The 17,806-nt window shown below is 44.8% G+C and overlaps 3 protein-coding genes across 4 annotated transcripts in view; 1 reads left to right on the top strand and 2 right to left on the bottom strand.

The window, feature by feature from the left end:
* The window catches only part of LOC125761992 (inositol-pentakisphosphate 2-kinase), a 101,606-nt gene extending 98,851 nt beyond the window's left edge, over window positions 1-2,755 (bottom strand). For both annotated transcript variants that reach the window (XM_049423636.1, XM_049423637.1), the window contains exon 1: window positions 2,146-2,755. The gene's annotated coding sequence lies outside the window, so the exon portion shown is untranslated. The remainder of the gene's footprint in view (window positions 1-2,145) is intronic.
* Window positions 2,756-3,131: 376 nt separating this feature from the next.
* On the bottom strand, window positions 3,132-14,036 carry LOC125761977 (chromodomain-helicase-DNA-binding protein 1). The gene is made up of 7 exons (XM_049423610.1): window positions 13,523-14,036; window positions 11,251-12,012; window positions 11,041-11,156; window positions 5,708-10,675; window positions 5,446-5,616; window positions 5,158-5,358; window positions 3,132-5,083 (listed from the first exon to the last, which is right to left on the bottom strand). Exons 1-7 carry the CDS (start codon window positions 13,529-13,531, stop codon window positions 4,786-4,788), a joined length of 6,525 nt encoding a protein of 2,174 aa, XP_049279567.1. The 5' UTR covers window positions 13,532-14,036; the 3' UTR covers window positions 3,132-4,785.
* Window positions 14,037-14,259: 223 nt separating this feature from the next.
* LOC125761999 (uncharacterized) lies at window positions 14,260-16,904 on the top strand. The gene is made up of 3 exons (XM_049423652.1): window positions 14,260-14,571; window positions 14,647-14,906; window positions 14,983-16,904. Exons 1-3 carry the CDS (start codon window positions 14,465-14,467, stop codon window positions 15,948-15,950), a joined length of 1,335 nt encoding a protein of 444 aa, XP_049279609.1. The 5' UTR covers window positions 14,260-14,464; the 3' UTR covers window positions 15,951-16,904.
* The last annotated feature ends 902 nt before the right edge of the window (window positions 16,905-17,806 follow it).

Genomic DNA, 17,806 nt, shown 5'->3' with positions numbered 1-17,806 from the left:
ATGTTTGTATTTTTAAGATAACGGATTGATTTTTGCTAATGGCTTATGGTTGTAAAAGAAATTTTTGAGTGCTGGTGGAACTTAAGCCAATTTTATTATTCGTAATTGAGGCCTTTTTATTTGCCATCTTCAGTTTTGCAGGCAATATGTCAAAGCACCTTTTGATCGGTCATTTCAGAGCTGCACGGATTATCCGACACCCTGTTACGCGTTGGTCTACAGTCACTAAACATTCAACAAACATTCAATGAGCAAAACTGGACCTGGTCTACGCGCTCATTGAACAACGAGCAAGCTAACGAGCTTTCAAATCGACAGAATGGCGGTTGGTATAGATTCAACATAGCCGCAGAAGAAAATGGAAACTGCATCTCCAATTTACGACCGTTTTGGTTTTTGGAGAGCATCTCCGCTGTTGATATTGTTTGAAAAGACCCCGAAAAACACAATTTCTGGAAGAAAATTCAATAATCAATGACGATTAAACCTCTGCAGTAGAAATATTTTGACAGTTGCTATTCTTCTTTTCCTTTTTGTTTTCCATCTTCGAAATGTTCAATGAGCAAACCGAATCGAAACAAACTGGTTTGTTTTTCATTGAGCAAAAATGTTTATCGAAAACATTTTCCATACGATTTGACACTGTTTGTTGAATGTTCAGTGACTGTAGACCAACGCGTTAAATGGCACCCGGATAACCAGCGTTTCGCTTTATCAAACAATTTTGTAATGTTTACTCTATTTGAACAGAAAAATCTTCATTTTCAGTTCCACAATAAAGATCTAACAGAAATCATGTGTAATAGTGTAGAAAGCAGATTTCTTCAATGTTTATTGCTTAAAAAAAGATTAAGCAGGTAATGCTCCAGCTAAATGCAGGAGACGTAACTTAAAACGAATTTCTGATCACAAATTAAAGCGTTTTTAATTGACAATTATTTGTTTTACAGCATTTTAAATATTGGTACGATTAGTTTCCAAATGAAAATCAAATTGAACCGTTGGTCCTGTCATCGAACAAGGGGTAGGAATATAAAGCGAACAAATCTGAAATACAGTGGAAAGCCGATTATCCGTGCTCGGATCGGGACTCGCTCCCTGCCGAATAAGCGAATATCACGGATAATAGGCACAACTCTTTTTATTGATAAATATTAGTGTTTAGTGCGTAGTGGTTGTATTTTTTTCTAAAGTTAAATGTTATTTTATTATTCGTAGTAAAATAATATTCTTAAGTGCACTTTGGAAACTAAACCTGTTCTATTTGGTCGAACTTGAATCAGCTGTATCATTTCCTATTGAGGCTTGTATTTCTTGCCACCACCGGTTTGCAGTAAATATGTCAATTCGCCTTAGGAACTGTCATTTCCGAGCCACACGGATAATGGGGCAGCCGGATAAAAGGTACCCGGAAAACCTGACGCTCCACTGTACTTCCAACTTTCCAATTATCCAATATTAATTTCCGCATGCAATTACATTTCGAATGGTAAATGCACTTTTGGAATAGAAATTCCGCTGCAGTCGTTATGACTTTGTTTCAATTTTCACAATATTTAGTATAAAATATGAAGCAATGTAAAATTAATTTTAGAATAAATCAAGATTTACGATACCATTTGCATTAGCAAGGAAACATTAAGGAAGAATCGAATTTGAAATAAAAAATATTTTTCCTCTTTGTAAAAAACAAACATTCATGGATGCCAACAGGTTATTTTCCAGAGGTTTCTTTCGCACTGCAGTTTGACAGTTGAATGAAAATCACAATGTTTGTTTTTTTTTTAGTTTTTGCTTTGAAGGATTTTGATCATCGTAATCGAATGGAATGGATTTTTCGTGGAGCAATGCAACTGCACCTACTGAGCTGCCATCCAAAGCACTATCGAGCGATTCTTCAGGGATGGTGCATAATGTTCTTCATTCAATGAACAAATATTGAATTGATTTGCCATTCGCTAGGGCACTATTTCGTTTGTGGTCAGACGTAAATGGGGACCTAGAAAATGAATTAGGTCGCCATTATTTATGAAACAGCCCTCTACAGCGATGCTTCCGCAATGTTTCAGGGACATCGTTCGATCCGTTGACTGAGCACAGCAATAAACGGAAACTATTTACTGCATAAGTAATCTAAACACTCACCTATTCGACACAGGCACAGTCTAACTTTCCATTGGCAAGCGATGGCTGCGTTCAACTGAGCTGCAAATTTTAAAAACTACACTATGCCTTCACATGAAATGGTCAACCGCAAAACAGCTTACGAAAACCTAGCTTTGACCAACACGGCTCTTATTTGGAACGAGTCCGAAACAAACTTTTCTCCAGAGAATTTCACACATGCATTTCGATCATTTGCACACATTTCACATAACGCACGGAACGGCACATAAATACACATGCTATTATTACACAATATAGAATCACTGCCGAATACGATTGATAAGAAAGAAGTGCACCGTCGTGCCTTCACACATATTTTCTTTTTTAGCACAGAATCACTTCTTATTTCTTCACCTTCGCTGCTGCGCCCTTTGCCAGTGTGATGAATTTATCTAGACAAAAAAAACCTTCCACACTGCCAACTGCTGCACCACGAAAAACATCACATTATCAATGCAATCCGGAATGCGACACTTAATTCACCAAACAAATGCAACACAATCACAACCCGTGAAAACACGGTTCGATTTTCTTGCCCACGCACACGGGAGAATGAGTTTTTCTCTTTTTTTTTTGCAGTAGCAGCAGCAAAAGCTTACAAAAAGGCGCTAAGAACAGAGGATGCACAGTGGCGTGCTGATTGGTCATTTCGAAAGACAGTGTAATGATTGAAAATGACAAAATAATATCATTTATTTTGTGAAAATGATTTTTTTATGAGTAAATTTGACGATTTTCTCTAAACTCAAATAACATAAATATTGCTTCTCTAAAAGTAATGTTTAAATACAAAAATATCATCTGATAAAATTATTTTTATCCGAAATCAAGTTAAATAATTTAAAGTGGCGGTTAGAATCGTGTTTACCTAGCACACCATTTTGCTCTTTTCCAAGGGGGAACGTGTGAGGAGGTTAATATTAAATGAATATAGAAAATCATCTAAATAAAAACAACGGCATTGCTCAATTTCAAGAATATTGTTCTTTTGTTTATTTGTATAGTCAATGTAACCGTTTGTTCAGATTTCGTTATTAGAAGGATTGCTTCACATGTTTAATCCTTTTTATTTCTAAAGCCTTACCCGTTCTCCGCCCCAACCGGCTTTAAACGGTATGTGTATATTAGGTAATTATATAGCCTTTTTAAACTGTACATATTCTAGGTGATCTATTGCTATGCTGTTGCTATCCTTTCCTGAATGCCCCCTGAAATGGCCGATGCTAGTGGTAGTAGCACGGTTCCTATATACGTATAACTTGCTGTTTGCTGCCCGTTTTAAGCTCCCTCCAGATCTGGTACGATTAAGTATGATTTGGAAGAAAAGTGTTTACAATATAAATCTACCTTCTCTCCCATCCTCGCCTATCATTTACATTTGCTTGTGTCACGAACGGCGGAAAGATCCTGAGCGTAGGTCTTCCATCCGTTTCATTACCATCCCCATCTTTCTATGGTCCATAAGTGCATTCATTACAATCTGAACATTATCCGTGTAGTTGTTACGTACGCACTATAAAACTTAGAGTATAAAATCACAATCATTTCGTGTCGTACAGAAGCCGTGTTTCCGTGGTTTTTGTTTTCATGTTTGAGAAAAATCTACACAAACTTGCAGCCACTTGTGTCTGCGATTCTACAGGCGTAAAGGCGAAGGAAACAAGATAAACCCTTTTACAGCAAACGAAAGTGAGTGATTAAACTACGGTCAGAATAGAACGGCAACTGTGTACGGCTAGCTTATAACTTTGATTTCCAATTTTGGTACCATGTTGTTTAGATTCACGATATGTGATTTACGTATGGAGGAACAAACAAAAAACAAACAAAAACATGAATCGGAATATACCGCACCATTAACACACACACACAGAGAGAGGTTGTTCTTTTTCCATAGTTTCCGGTTTCCACATATTTTCATTCATATTTGTTTCATGGCTATATTCTCTAGGCGTATAAAAAGAGGTACTAATAGATTATTCTATTGCTTATTAACGGCTTCACATAAAATAAATAATCCTTATCGGGTAACACGATTGTATGCGTGTGGATTGTGTTGGTGTGGGGGTTTTGTGAGTTTTGAACCGAGCGACCGGTTTCTGCGCATTGTTGAGATGTTTATCAATGGGGTGGGTAGTAATGGTTGAATGATTACAAATTAAAATCATTTACACGTGTCCGTACTGTCCAACTAACTGCTATCTACTTACTTACAATCACGCACGCACACATAAACATGTACAATCGCTCGCACATCTGGTGCTTGCTTATCACCATGCTCGAGGCAGAATACATGCGCAGAGATAAACCTTGACCAATTCTCCTACACTAAAAACTAGCTTCTGGACTCTTATTTAAAATAGTCTTAATGTAAATCTGAATTCCACTATACATTTTTTTCACCGTCCCGGCTCTCCATTGCTTCTAATAATCGTTCGCCCTAACGCTCTGAACATTGAAATGTACACTGCACTGTAGAGTCCTATGTATGCTTCTTGCTTTACAGCCAACATTTAGCATCCTGTTCACCTCTATATTTACATCACTCTTTGTACCTGACCTTTTTGCAACGAAGAGTTGACCAACACACTGTTAAAATGAGTGGTGTTTGGTTAAGAGTTAATTGTTTGCCGCTGGCGGGGGCCGCCGATCATATTCTGGCCGCCGATAGTCGAGATAATCCGCTGGTGGTACAACACCGGGTGCGCCCGGTCCAGCTACGCCACCACCAACGGAGGGTAACACTACAGCAACAGGTGGTGCACCACCACCGGCGGGTCGAGAAGAAGCAGGAGGATAGCCTCCACTGCCCATCGGATACCGATAGGGACTTTCGCCGGAAGGATAATAGCCGGTGGAAGGGGACATACCATACCCGTGACTGCCAGGATAGCCTCCCGGGCCGGATGGAGGGTATCTAGAAAAGGGAGAATTTCATTTTTTTTATTTAACGGCCCTGCTGCTAGACTTCAGAAGCTTTTGCAATGTTACCTTCGCTTGTCCTTGTAAGCTCGATCTCTATCACGATCCCTGTCACGATCCCGATCGCGATCCCGATCCCGATCACGCTCACGATCACGTTCTCGATCGCGATCCCGCTCGCGGTCCCGATCGCGATGGTAGCCCGACGATGAATGCCTACCACCACCACCGTAACCATCGTATCGATCCCGTTTATGTTCAGATCCGAATCTATTTAAATAATAATACACAATTAGATGTGTGCTATTGCACGTGCATTTTGCATATCAACAGCTTCATCTGACTGTTTTAACATACCGATCGCGCCATACACCACCATCGCCCGGATAAGGTGGCCCCCGATCGTCCGGAAACACGCGCATACTTTGTGGTGTAGTCGGCGCACTTCCTCTGGATGAGGGAACGTTCCTCATTCGATCCCGATCCGAACCATAATCGTCCCACTTCTTATCGCGATCTCGATGATTACTAAGTAACAGAAGAAAAAACACTCATAACAATCAATTTCTTCCGTTCCTGCAACACTTCGCCCTCCTCTCGCTTTCTCTTCAACACCTACCGACTATCACCGTGCAGTCTTTTGTACTCTTTGCTATTTTCATCGTACTCTCCCTCCTCCAGACGCCGTTTGGAATGCATCGCCGTTGAGCTTTCGTCCTTCGCACCGGTTGCAACATTCGGATCCGATACGTGATGACTATTATTATCACCACCCGCTGACTGCTGATGCTGCTGATAACGTTCGCGCTGCTGTAACGCCGAATCGCTCATAATAGGTCCACCAATACCGGCGCCATGATGATGATGGTGATGATGGTGATGTCGCCTTTTCTCCTTCCGGTCACGTCGAGCACCTGCCTTATCGTCCTCCCTATTATCCTCCGCACTGTCCCCGGGCGGTACAGCACCCTCACTGTGACCGTTATCCTTTTTCCCTCCAGCTTTCTTGCTCTTGCCGCCTTCCCCTAACGCTTTGCCTTCCTTGACAGGCGACGAGTTGGCGTTCGTCGTGCTGTTGTCTCCACCACCAGAGCTCTGCGTGCTTTCCGTACGCTTCAGCGCATGCTTGTACAACTTAAACAACTTGCGCGCATCGAATTCGGTAAACTTGGACACGAAGTACCACAGATTGCTGCGCCATTCCTTCGCCTTCTCCGGATCCCGATAGTCGGCCAGGCAGAGATTTATCTGATCGCCAATGCTGAGCAGACAGGCGCGCGTTTGGCGCAGTTGCTCTTCCTGCGAAAGCGACTCGTCCGGATTGTCGAGTGTCTTGAGCGCTTTCTTTACCGGGCGCATTTTCTCTTTGCACTCATTGAACACGGTCGGATCCAGATCGCCCAGGATGTTAAGCGCACACGGTTCGTTGTTAGCCGTAAAGTGCATCGGACCGGTGTTTTTATTCTTTTTGTCCTTTTTAGCGTCCTTTTGCTTATCTTTCTTCGTTTTCTTCTTATCCTTCTTGTCCGGTTCCTTTCCATGCGCATGCGGCTGGTGATTCGAATGGTCGTCTGCCGCCCTGGATCCGTTCGAATGCTCATCGTAATGATGATTGTGATGATGATGATGGTCCGATTCAGACAGTTTTTTAATTTTGCTACCAGTCTTTTTCTCGTCAGTCGAACCAACCACTGATGCGTTTGCCGACCCAATGGTTCCACTCGCACCGGACGAAGGCGCTGATCCGGTTCCACCCGGCAACGAATTACCTACACCAGTTCCACTCGTAGCCACATCCTCGCCAGCCGCAACCGCAGCGATCGTTGCCGATATGGAACAGCTGATCGACGAATCAATATCCCGCATGGGACTCGCTCCAACAACCGGTGTCGCCGTGGACAGTGATTTAATCTCTTTAGGCTTCCGTTGCTTGCGCGGTTTCGAGGGACCACGCTTCAATTCGAGCGTCTTCCGCAGCACCTTCAGCAGATATTCGGCGCGCGATTGTAGATGCTTACCCTGCGGCTTCCGGCTCGCATCGTTCGACAAAATCTTGTCGGCTAATCCGAGCGATGGATCCATCTTCATCGCCTCCCAGGAACCGATACCGAACTGGTAAATGCCGCGCAGCAACCGCGAATCATCGTCACCGCTCCAATCAACGTCAAAGTTGGGCGGACGCGTTTTAATGTTAAGTGTCCAGCGAGCCCGTTCGGTAGCATCGCTCGGTATAACCTCGTCCAGCGGCTGCAACTCCTCCACGCACTGCATCATCGTTTTCACGTTAAACGAAGCACCACCGATCTTGCTAGAATATGCCGCCCGGGCGCACTTTTTCTTCGCGTCCGCCACAGCCGCCGGTGTGTGCTTTCCCACCCCTCCTTCCGCTTCGATCTCTTTCGCAATTTCACGCATCGTCTGTAGGCAACGATCGTGTAGCAGTTGGGCCACGCGACGCAAATCTGACAGTGGTTTTTCCTGCAGCTCCGCATCGCAGGCGATCGCTTCGAGCCGTTTCAACGGTGCCGGGAACTTTTTGTAGCTCTTAATCAATCGTCTCAGCTCCGCATCCGAGAACCCATTGATTTTCTCCTTGTTCGAAGGCCGGCCACGTGATCGTTTCGTTTTGCCATCCTCACCAGCACTGCCGCCATCCGATTCCAGCTCTTCACTATCGTCGTCGCCACCTTTCCGCTTCTTGCCTTTCCCTCCCTTTTGCCCATCCGCATCATTGTCCCCATGCTGGTTGTTGCCCTGCTTCACCGCCGGCCGTCGGGGTGGCAGATAAAGATCCTTTATTTCCCTATCACGCTCTTCCGCTTCTACCAGCTCGCGATATGACTTTGGAATGATTTCGTCCCAGTCCTTGGTGTCTTGGTCCTGGTCCACACCACCTGTACCACCGGTTGTTGGTTTCGCACCAGACACCACCTTGTCCTCGTCGAAATCGAACGTCGTAACGTTAAATGCTGACAGCAGCTCGTCACCCGGCATACCCGGCGCTTCATCGCGCGTTTCTGCACGGCGCAAAATCTCATCAATATCACACACCAGCTCCTCATCAGCGTCATCCTCCTCCTTAAACAGCTCTTCGGCACCAAACTTTAAAATTGCCGACAGCTCGTCCTTGTTGAACGGGTTCGACGTATTGCTGCCGCCATTTTTGTCCAGCACGGTGCGCCCGGTTGTGTCCATACGCTGAATTACGAGATGATCCAACACCATCTTCTGTTTGGCACGCTCCACAATGTTTTCCTCGACCGAGTGTGCCGTCACCAGACGGTAGATGTTAACCTGATTCTTCTGTCCGATCCGATGAGCGCGGGCCTGCGCTTGCAGATCGTTCTGCGGGTTCCAGTCCGAGTCGAATATGATTACCGTGTCAGCCGTTGCAAGATTGATGCCCAACCCACCGGCACGTGTTGAGAGCAGGAAGCAAAAATCCGTCGAACCTTCGGCATTAAAATGGTCCAGCGCTTGCTTCCGAAGTTCCCCCTTGATGCTACCGTCTAGCCGTTGGAAAGAAAAATGACGCTTCTGTAGATATTCGGCCAAAATATCCAGCATGCGCACCATCTGCGAGAAGATCAACACCCGGTGGCCCGTTTCCTTCAGCCGGCACAGCAGCTTATCGAGCAGCACCAGCTTACCCGAACCTTTCAACAGTTGCTGCACCACATTCTGCTGATTGTTTCGTTGCGTTTCAAACTCCATCGGGCGCGTTAAAGCCGCATGATTACAACACTTTTTCAGCTCGATCACAATGTTTAGGAACGTACCAACCGAACCCTTCATGCCTTTCCGTAACGCATCAAAGTTTTTCGACAGAATCCACTTGTAGTACTGCCGTTGAATCGATGTCATTTCTACACGCAGTATTTGCTCCACCTTCGCCGGTAAACTCTTCTCGACGTCCTTTTTCACCCGCCGCAGAATGTACGGTTCAAGCTCTTTGTGCAGCTTCGTGTAGCTCTTGTCGTTCGTCGTGTTGCCGTAGTTTCGCTCGAAATCATCCCACGATTCGAACCGCTCCGGCATGATGAAGTGAAGCAGAGCCCACAGTTCCTTCAGCGAGTTTTGCAACGGTGTGCCGGTAATCAGCAATCGATGATTTGTGTCGAACTCTTTCAACGCTTTATACAGCAGTGAATCATCGTTCTTCAGCCGATGCGCTTCATCCACCAGCAGCGATGCCCATCCGATCGAACCGAGGAACGTTTTATCCTTCAGCAGTATCTCGTACGTCGTAAGGATCGCGTTAAACTTTAGCTTCTTCGTGCTATCGTAGCACCATTCGTACTGGCGAATAATCTCACGCGACTGCACATCGCCCAGGTACGTCACCACGTTCAGCTCCGGTGCCCAGATGGCGAACTCGCGCTGCCAGGCCGGCATCGTACTGAGCGGTACCACGCACAGGAACGGTCCGTACAGTTGCTGCGACTTAAACAGATAGTACAGGAAGCATATCGTCTGGATCGTTTTGCCCAAACCCATCTCGTCGGCCAGTATTACCGAGTTATCCTTGCACCACGTGAGTATCAACCAGTTCAAACCGTCCATCTGGTAGTCGCGCAGCTTCAGTCCACGCTCCTCGCCGAGATACTCCGGTTGCGATTTCAGGTGCTTAAAGTTTGGTCGGTAACGTATCGCTTTGCAGTGCTTCGACGGCGTCCGGCGTGATTCCTCGCGCTCGTGAAACTCCACAATCTTTTGCTGCCATTTGCGCCGTATGAGCCCAGCATCCTCCCAGGTCGAGTCGGAATATGGCAGGGATTCCCATTTGCAGAGATACTCTAGCCCCGTATCGCCTTCCTCGGATTTGTTCGCCTGTGCGATGATTCGCTCCACGTTGTAGTAGCTTTTGAGCAGATCCTGCTGCAGCTCCTGTTGGCACTCGTAGTAATCGATGTCTTCTGGCCCGGCCTGGTACTTTCGCCAGTGCTCCAGCTGCTGTTCGCGCTTGATGTAGTTTTCCAGCTTCTTCATACCTTTCACCTTCTGTTCTCGGAGCGTTTCTTCCGACTCCCAGGTGCAGTGCAGGTACGACCAACCGGTCCATTTGATCAAAAACTGTTCCTCCAGCTCACGGCCCACTCCTTCACCTCCCACCTCGTTCGGATCACCGTTCTCCTCGATGGCATAGACGGTCGTTACGGCTCCCGTTGCACCACGGCGACCCTTCCTTCGTCCAATGATGCGTTCGATCGTTTCCGCCTTTTCTTCTTCGGCTGCCAAGGCGGCTGCTGCTTCTTCCGCTTCCTGGTCTACCTCCAACAAATCATCGCTGTCCGTGGGCTCATCGCCACTCTCCTCCTTGTAGCTTACAGTGTTGTTTTTCCTTCTTGTAGCTGCCGAACGCTTCCTTTCGTCATCGCTGTTGCTACCGTCATCTGAACTGTAAGCGTTGGATTTCTTCTTTTTGGACGAGGCCTTCGATTTGGCGTTGGTAGCCGCAGCGGAACGTTTCTTCCCAGCGGCACTAACGGTCGGAGGTTTCCGCCGATAGCGTTGCTCTCGCGAGTCATCCGAATCGCCATCACTACCATCACTTTCCGATGTCTCCGACTTCCATCGACTGTTGGAGCTGAAAGAAATGAAAAAAAGCGGCATTAAATTGGAAGCAATATCCAATTGTGTAGGGGTATATAGGTGTTACAGGTCAAAATCGGATAGAAAATGCGAAATGAAACCAAAATTAACAAAATTTAATTTAAATAGTTCGAACTCGTTTAAACGGGAATCCATTCGAAAAGTTTATTAAGGTTGCAACACAACAAAATGGCTTGAAATAAAATCAGTATCATCACACATTAAAAGGGAATTAACAGCACATAAATCAAATAATTCGGAGCTTTCAATTGAGACCAAATCGTATCCCTATAAATTCACATTTTCATTCATAATTGTAAACTTAACCTGGAAATGAATTAAAAAAAACTAAATATTTACCTTTTCTTCTTCTTTGCTTTCGACGATGGCTGGGTTGCGGGTCGTTTCCGTGCCGCGGCAACCGCTTTCTTTCGGGCACTTTTCCGCCTCAGTTTATTCGCTGCATAATCCTCGTCCTGTTGTCATTTGTAGCGTATCGGTATAGAAAATAAATCAATTGTAAAGTGATGAATAAGGATCAAATCTATAGCACCAGTTAAGCATATTTACATCGTAGCTGCTTTTCGAGGACTGCTGAGCATCCTCTTCGTCCTCGTCCTCCTCATCGTCATCTTCGTCGTCGTCTGCGGGAGGAGGTTGGGCAGGAACTGTTGGGACCGCAGTACCTAACCGCTGCTTTCTTGCCGTCTCATTATCGTCGTCCTCATCATCATCGTCATCATCTTCCTCCTCCTCGTCATCATCGTCATCGTCCTCATCCTCTTCTTCGTCGTCACTTTGACGGCTGGTATTGTTGCTGGGTTTGCTTGCGCTGTTATCGGAATCACTGTTACGATTGTGGGTTGCATTGTTCCCCGTCTCGGTTTCTCCATCTCCTGCACTATCGTCCGAATCCGCACCTGAGTGTGACGGGCTGCGTACACGACTGTTTTGCGAACGATTATGGTTAGCGCCAGCGCCAACAGTTTCCCGATCGTTCCCTATCGATGCATCGGAATCGTCCTTCGAAACGTCCTCATCATCATCCTCGTCCTCTTCGTGACGATTAATACTCGATTTTCTTTCGGAAAGGCCATTTTCTGTCGTCGTGTTACGCACGCCACTACTGCCGGTGGATGTGTTGTTGGTGGTCGACGATGCTGTACCGCTCGTATCACGGTTCGACACATTCAACCCATTGTTGGACGTTTCGTTATCGCTGGAGCTTGAACTTGACGAGCCAGACCCGGATTCGCTCTCGGAATCGGAGGATGAACCGCTTTTACTGCCACTGCTGGATTCATTTTCGGAATCACTTTTATCCTCTTTTGTCTGCGACATGAAATATAAAACAATGACAACACATGCCTATTAAAAAACACTCGTTGGTGATGCTTACAAGGTAATAGACTGAATAAATCCACAACAAAACTCTCAAAATAAAAACGAAACTGTTTGTAAACATGTGTTCCATTCTGAAATTCAGCACCCTCTGGGTCAAATTGAATCCATATTCAAATTAAATTAAAACATTTATATACTATCCACAAGTCAATTAATTGTTTCAATCAAATTTCAATAGAAAACCCGTGGCACAAACAAAACGGTATGCAAATTTGGCTATATCCAGCAGATTTATTAACATCATATGGATGTAAATTGTTTTTCACACAAATGGAGCACAAAAAGATAATTAAAGGTTGAATTATTTTAAACACGATACATGTGGCATTCCATACAATACTGGACAAACACTAAACTAACATACCAGCCACCACATCTCCGGAGCGTTCGTAAATTAAAGTTTCTTCTAAACACTCATGTATAATCGTAAAAATCAAAATTTAAAGTTGAAATGATCCAGCGTACGGAATCATATCAATTATTTCCTTACAACAACAATGAAATGACCACAATTTAAATGTTTGCTATGATTGCTACACGTAAACACTTTTTAAAAATTAAAAAAAACCCTAAAAATCATCACAAAATGGTATCTTTTTCATGTTTTAGTTGCTTTAATCCCTTTTAAAATCCACGGCCACATTTTGAAAGGGAAAAACTTGAAAATCATAAACAGGACACAGAAAACAACGCATCATACGGCCGGATTTAGCTTATAAGATCAGCCAGGATGGAAAAGAAACGTGAATGATCCCACCGGTTCCGGGCTGGATGTTTGTTAACTTTTTGCCGATCTTGTGCATGCCCTTTGTTACGGACAAAGAACACCGATTACGTAATCTTAAAGTACACTGAAAAATGGACTTTTCGGGATTTTATCCAGCTGGGGAGTTGCCAAACTACCGGGAACCATAACGGGCTAGTGCATTTCTTCAAAATCTATCTCGAAAACCGGCCCCAAAATACCACACCCGGATCCGTGGTCGCGTGATCTAGAACGTTCCACGTGGCGTTGGCACGATGACGCACATGGGTAAAGATCCGGCAAACTTCCCCGGAACCGGTTCCAGACGGTAAAAAGTACTTTCGCAGACCTTTTTACTCGACAATGCATTGGTTTTGGGCTTAATTTGCGAAAAAGGGTCCCCTTTCGATTTCGACGAAACGGGCCTCAGCGAAGATGCCGAATCATGGGCAATCGAATGGACAATGATTCAGGGTGGAACAGTGTCCGGATCCGGTTCCGCAGACCGTTTTGTTCCTGGCACAGCAGCCCCATCGCTGGAAGCAGCTACTTCTGGGAGCCCGTTTTCTCAACTAACAGTCACCGTACGCCACACCCAGCCGGGGTTCCCGTGCAGAAAAACGAGCTCAAAACACAGAGAGAATAAAAGTTTCATTAAATACATCACAAAACTGGTTAAAAATGCTATTTTACCTGGCTCATTACGCTTTTTAGCAGGGTTTTCTTCGGCGGTGTAGGGGAAAAATATTTCTACCATATGGAATTGTAGCTGAAAAAATGCACGGCAACGTTGCGAATCGAATGCGACCGTTTTCGGGCCGGAAAGTGAGCGTTCGGGTCGAAAAAAACGGATTTGATTTCACTTGAGAAAATTTTTTCACTCAACACTTGGCTATCGACGCCATTTTCTTTCCTGGCCCCGGAGGTACACCAAGGCTGACTCGCAACCACTTTCTGCACACACTGCTCTAACACCCCAAAAGCCAAGCTGCACGGACGAACAATGTTACTGTTCACCGTATGCACGTGGACACCCGGAACGAAATCACCGAAAACGAACGCACTGGCACATTGGTGATTGCTTGTATTATTGTTTACCACTCGGTGGAAGCGCTTGCAAGCTTCCGACGATCGAATTTTGCACCAGCACCGTTTTGCTACAGCTCACTTCGGCGCCATCTTAGAAATTGGTGTTGGTTCCATTCTTATTTGGGTGACATTTGGTTTCGTTAAAAAAAACGCACCACTGAACTGTAACTGGTGGCAGCACTTCGTAAAGGCAGCACTGCAGTTCGCAAACATTTGCAAATTAAATGCCACAATACAAAGAATTTGCTTTGAAACGTGCCTTTAAAGTTATATTTCTTTCATTTTTCTGATAAATTGAATTGAAAATAACCAAATATGCATGCCGTTTTAACGAAGGAATGTAGAGCGAAGGTAGATGTATAAATTTGGCACTAACTGGCAACACTGCTTCAACTACCACAGTTGAACGAACGTTATTTCGGTGAATAACAATAGAAAACGTACTTTTTGGCGGCATTCAGGTTCAAGTGATCTTCAGAACGTGAGACTGCCGATAGTTTAGTGCGGATAAAAGTGCGGATTCATAGCGAATTAAAATCCAACGACATGGAAATTGTTCTGCCATTAGCAAAGTTAAACCTGGAGACGGTGAACATTTTTTTAGAACAACACAAACTAACCGATAGCACGGTAAAACTCACCCGATCACGCAGGTAGATGTATATTCCTGCAGATGTTACCGATCCCTGTCAGCTGCTACCCTACACTATACATTTTGTTCTGTTTAGATCTAACGTGTTTAGCACCGTTCCGGAACGATCGTTTAAGAACATCACATTAGTAGATATAAAGCAGGAAATTAATCCCATTCACCCGGCAACCTTATACCAACCAACGTTGACGGCGGAAATAAACGAGAGGGTACAACCATTTATGACACGGCTCGCCGCTAAGGCTCAGGACAAAAAACACGTCATCGTGTTGCAGTTCACTGGCAAAGAACAAAATGTGAGCTCAGCCTATTGCACAAATTGTAGTGCAGCGAAAGGTATGTATCATTTAAAATGAATGTTCTTTGGCAGACTTTACCCATTGATGCTAAAATAATGCCATATATATTTTAGAGAGTTGCGGTGCACTACCGTGCCTAATGTGCTGGATTCAACAAGAACAACAGAAAACATATCCCGATAAGGAGAAGAAGGATGCTAATATTTCTCGTTTAGAAAACGCAGCAAAGAAGCGAATGCTTAAGCGGGAATGTTGTGTGTTGCTGGAACCTGTAGACGTTGGGAAATACAATGTGACACAAACCACCGTTATTGCAAAGCCCGCGTTAAAGAAGATTACGGTAGCGAGCGTTCCTTTCACTCCCAGTCAGCTGGAGCAGGCACGCAAGCTTTCAATGGTGCATTTGATTCGGGAGTTTGACGGCAATGATGCCGAGAAGTTTCTTCAATTTTGCACCGCTCGTATGAATGCACGGGTGTGCGATACCATCCCATTGATCACGCTTGGCCAAGCCGACACTGAGCTATGGCACGAGCTGCGCATCGGCCGCATTACGGCATCACGCATCCGTGAAGCTTCCCGCTGCACAATGATGCGTGGATCCTTGACGCAAAGTATTATGGGTCGGTCGTCTGGATTTTCTTTCGCCATGAAACGGGGCACCGATCTCGAAGGGCACGTGCTGGCCGAATTGCGCAAAGAATATCCCGCGTTGCGGAATACGGGATTGATCCTGGATCCGGGATGTCCGTGGATGGGTGCATCTCCCGACGGTATTAGCGATGAGTTTGTGCTGGAAATCAAGTGTCCGTACACGGAGAAGACGCACGCGTGCTATATAGATGTGGAGAAACTGGCGCCAAAGTACTACTCCCAGATACAGTTGCAAATGCACATAACGAAGCGGAAGAAGGCACTGCTTGCGGTGGCGGCACTAGATTTCGAAAAGACGAAGCAAATCACGAAATTGTGGATCAACTATAATAAGCCACTCGTCCAGGACCTAATTGAAAGTGCTTTCAGTTATTGGCGTAATGCTATATTTAAGGAGTTGCTTCGTAAGCGCTCCGACAAAAAGTAAGACGTTTGTTATGTCTTTCTATTTTTTCTCATTCTTACTAAATACATTATCTATTCACTGTTAAACTGCAGCTGATCTCAGTACAATAATAAAGCATCTAGCGTGAGCTGAATAAAGCTGAGATTGAAACGAATGAAAAATAATTGTTTTTTTCCAGGAATTGCGTGTGTAAAAGAATTATTTTTCTGTGCGAAAATGTATTAGAAAACTTAACTACAAGCGGAGCGATTTAATTCAAACTTTCGTACTACAAAAAGTTGATGAAAATTGCCTCTTTTATTCATGCAGTACGTCCTGTACAACACTTAGTTTGGTTAAGTCGGAATAGGTAGTAAAAACCAGGAATCGATACCTTTCCCAATTACAACCATTCCATATTTCTTGTAAACGTAGCTACTGAACTCGGTTGCATCCCTTGTAAAGTGTTTCCTTTCATTGGAACTGTACGACTGACCTGAGAGAAGGTTATTTTGTATCCTTTTTTTCGTATTCGATCCTAGTATCATCTTAACTTTCAACATTTCTCTACTCTGGACGGATAAAGCCAGGTTATCAACCCATATCTAGGAAATTGGACTCATGGCTTCACACCTCAATCCAATGAGGCATCCGATCTTCAGCAGGTTTCTGATTTAAACAAAAAACTCCGTATGTTATCTGAAGTTACGATCATCCGATCGGCTTATCATCGCAGTCAAACGATACTTTGCTTTCCCATCGATAGTTCTACAGACAGAACAGCTTTGCTTTGGGAGACGAGAACTGATGTCTCTCTCTCTTCTTGGCTTTTAACGACCTTACAGGTCACGCCGGCCATTTCTGGCTTACTAGACTTATTTTTACCACGTAGCCGGATAGTCAGTCCTTGCTACGGGGGGACGGTCCGGATGGGATTTGAACCCGGTCCGGCCGTGTGGACTGGCGCCGTTTATCACATGCACCATCGGGCCGCCCCTAGAACTGATGCCTATTTTTCCTGGAAACGCATGGGATTTCCCACCGATGAGGCTCCTGGCGGCCGCCAAATCCGACCATAATTTAACCTGCCATTGAGGAGCAGATACTTCGTCTTACTCTCACTGATTCCCGGATTCGAGCCTTAAAGGTCTACCGTTTCAACTGGATATATCCAAGATCATAGCTAAATCATCTGTAAAATGGAAAATTTAGTAGGACCGCGTCAAAATCATTCACTGCAAGTTGAAGCCTCTTTCCAAAGTTACGTTGAACAACAGGAGCATTTTGATGTAGTTTGAGCGCTTCCTAAAGCCTGTACTCCATATCTCATAAAGCTGGCACTTTCCGCATTTCTAGAGAATTTGACGTAGGGTGAAGATTCGTTCGGTAGTGTATTGTCCTCCAAACAATCCAGGATCCAGGATACATAGTTTCTGTAGCAAAGGACGTCAGTCTAACCAAGTACCACAGCGTATTTCGTGGGGGATTTTCGGAGGTACCCAGGAGGTATACTACCGACGACTAATACCCTTGCGGATGAGCTGGTAGTAGGTCCTGAGGCTCGACAACAGTTTAGTCCGTAGGTACTTCGGCAAATCGGACAGTACCTAGAGTATGGTGCCTTTCCTTTTAAAAAGTGAGTCCTTATGAAGGTTCTCTCGTAGATATAAAGAAGTGGGACGTCAGTCTACAGTAGAATGTGAGACGATATACCGTGTAAGGAGACAATGACAGCCTATCATCTTAAAACGATCTGATAATTATCTATCAGATTATCTATCAGATAATTATCTATAAGTCCAGAGTAGACACGTCCACCACATAGATCTGGAAAGTGGTTCGCCATGCTCCGTCGTGAGCCGTATCGGTATAAAGCAATGAAAAAGTTTGTGTGTTAA

This window comes from Anopheles funestus, chromosome 2RL, assembly GCF_943734845.2.
Source record: "Anopheles funestus chromosome 2RL, idAnoFuneDA-416_04, whole genome shotgun sequence".
Classification (NCBI taxonomy): domain Eukaryota; kingdom Metazoa; phylum Arthropoda; class Insecta; order Diptera; family Culicidae; genus Anopheles; species Anopheles funestus.
The sequence above is the reverse complement of the archived record's forward strand: the minus strand, read 5'-3'. Positions and strand labels throughout refer to the sequence as shown.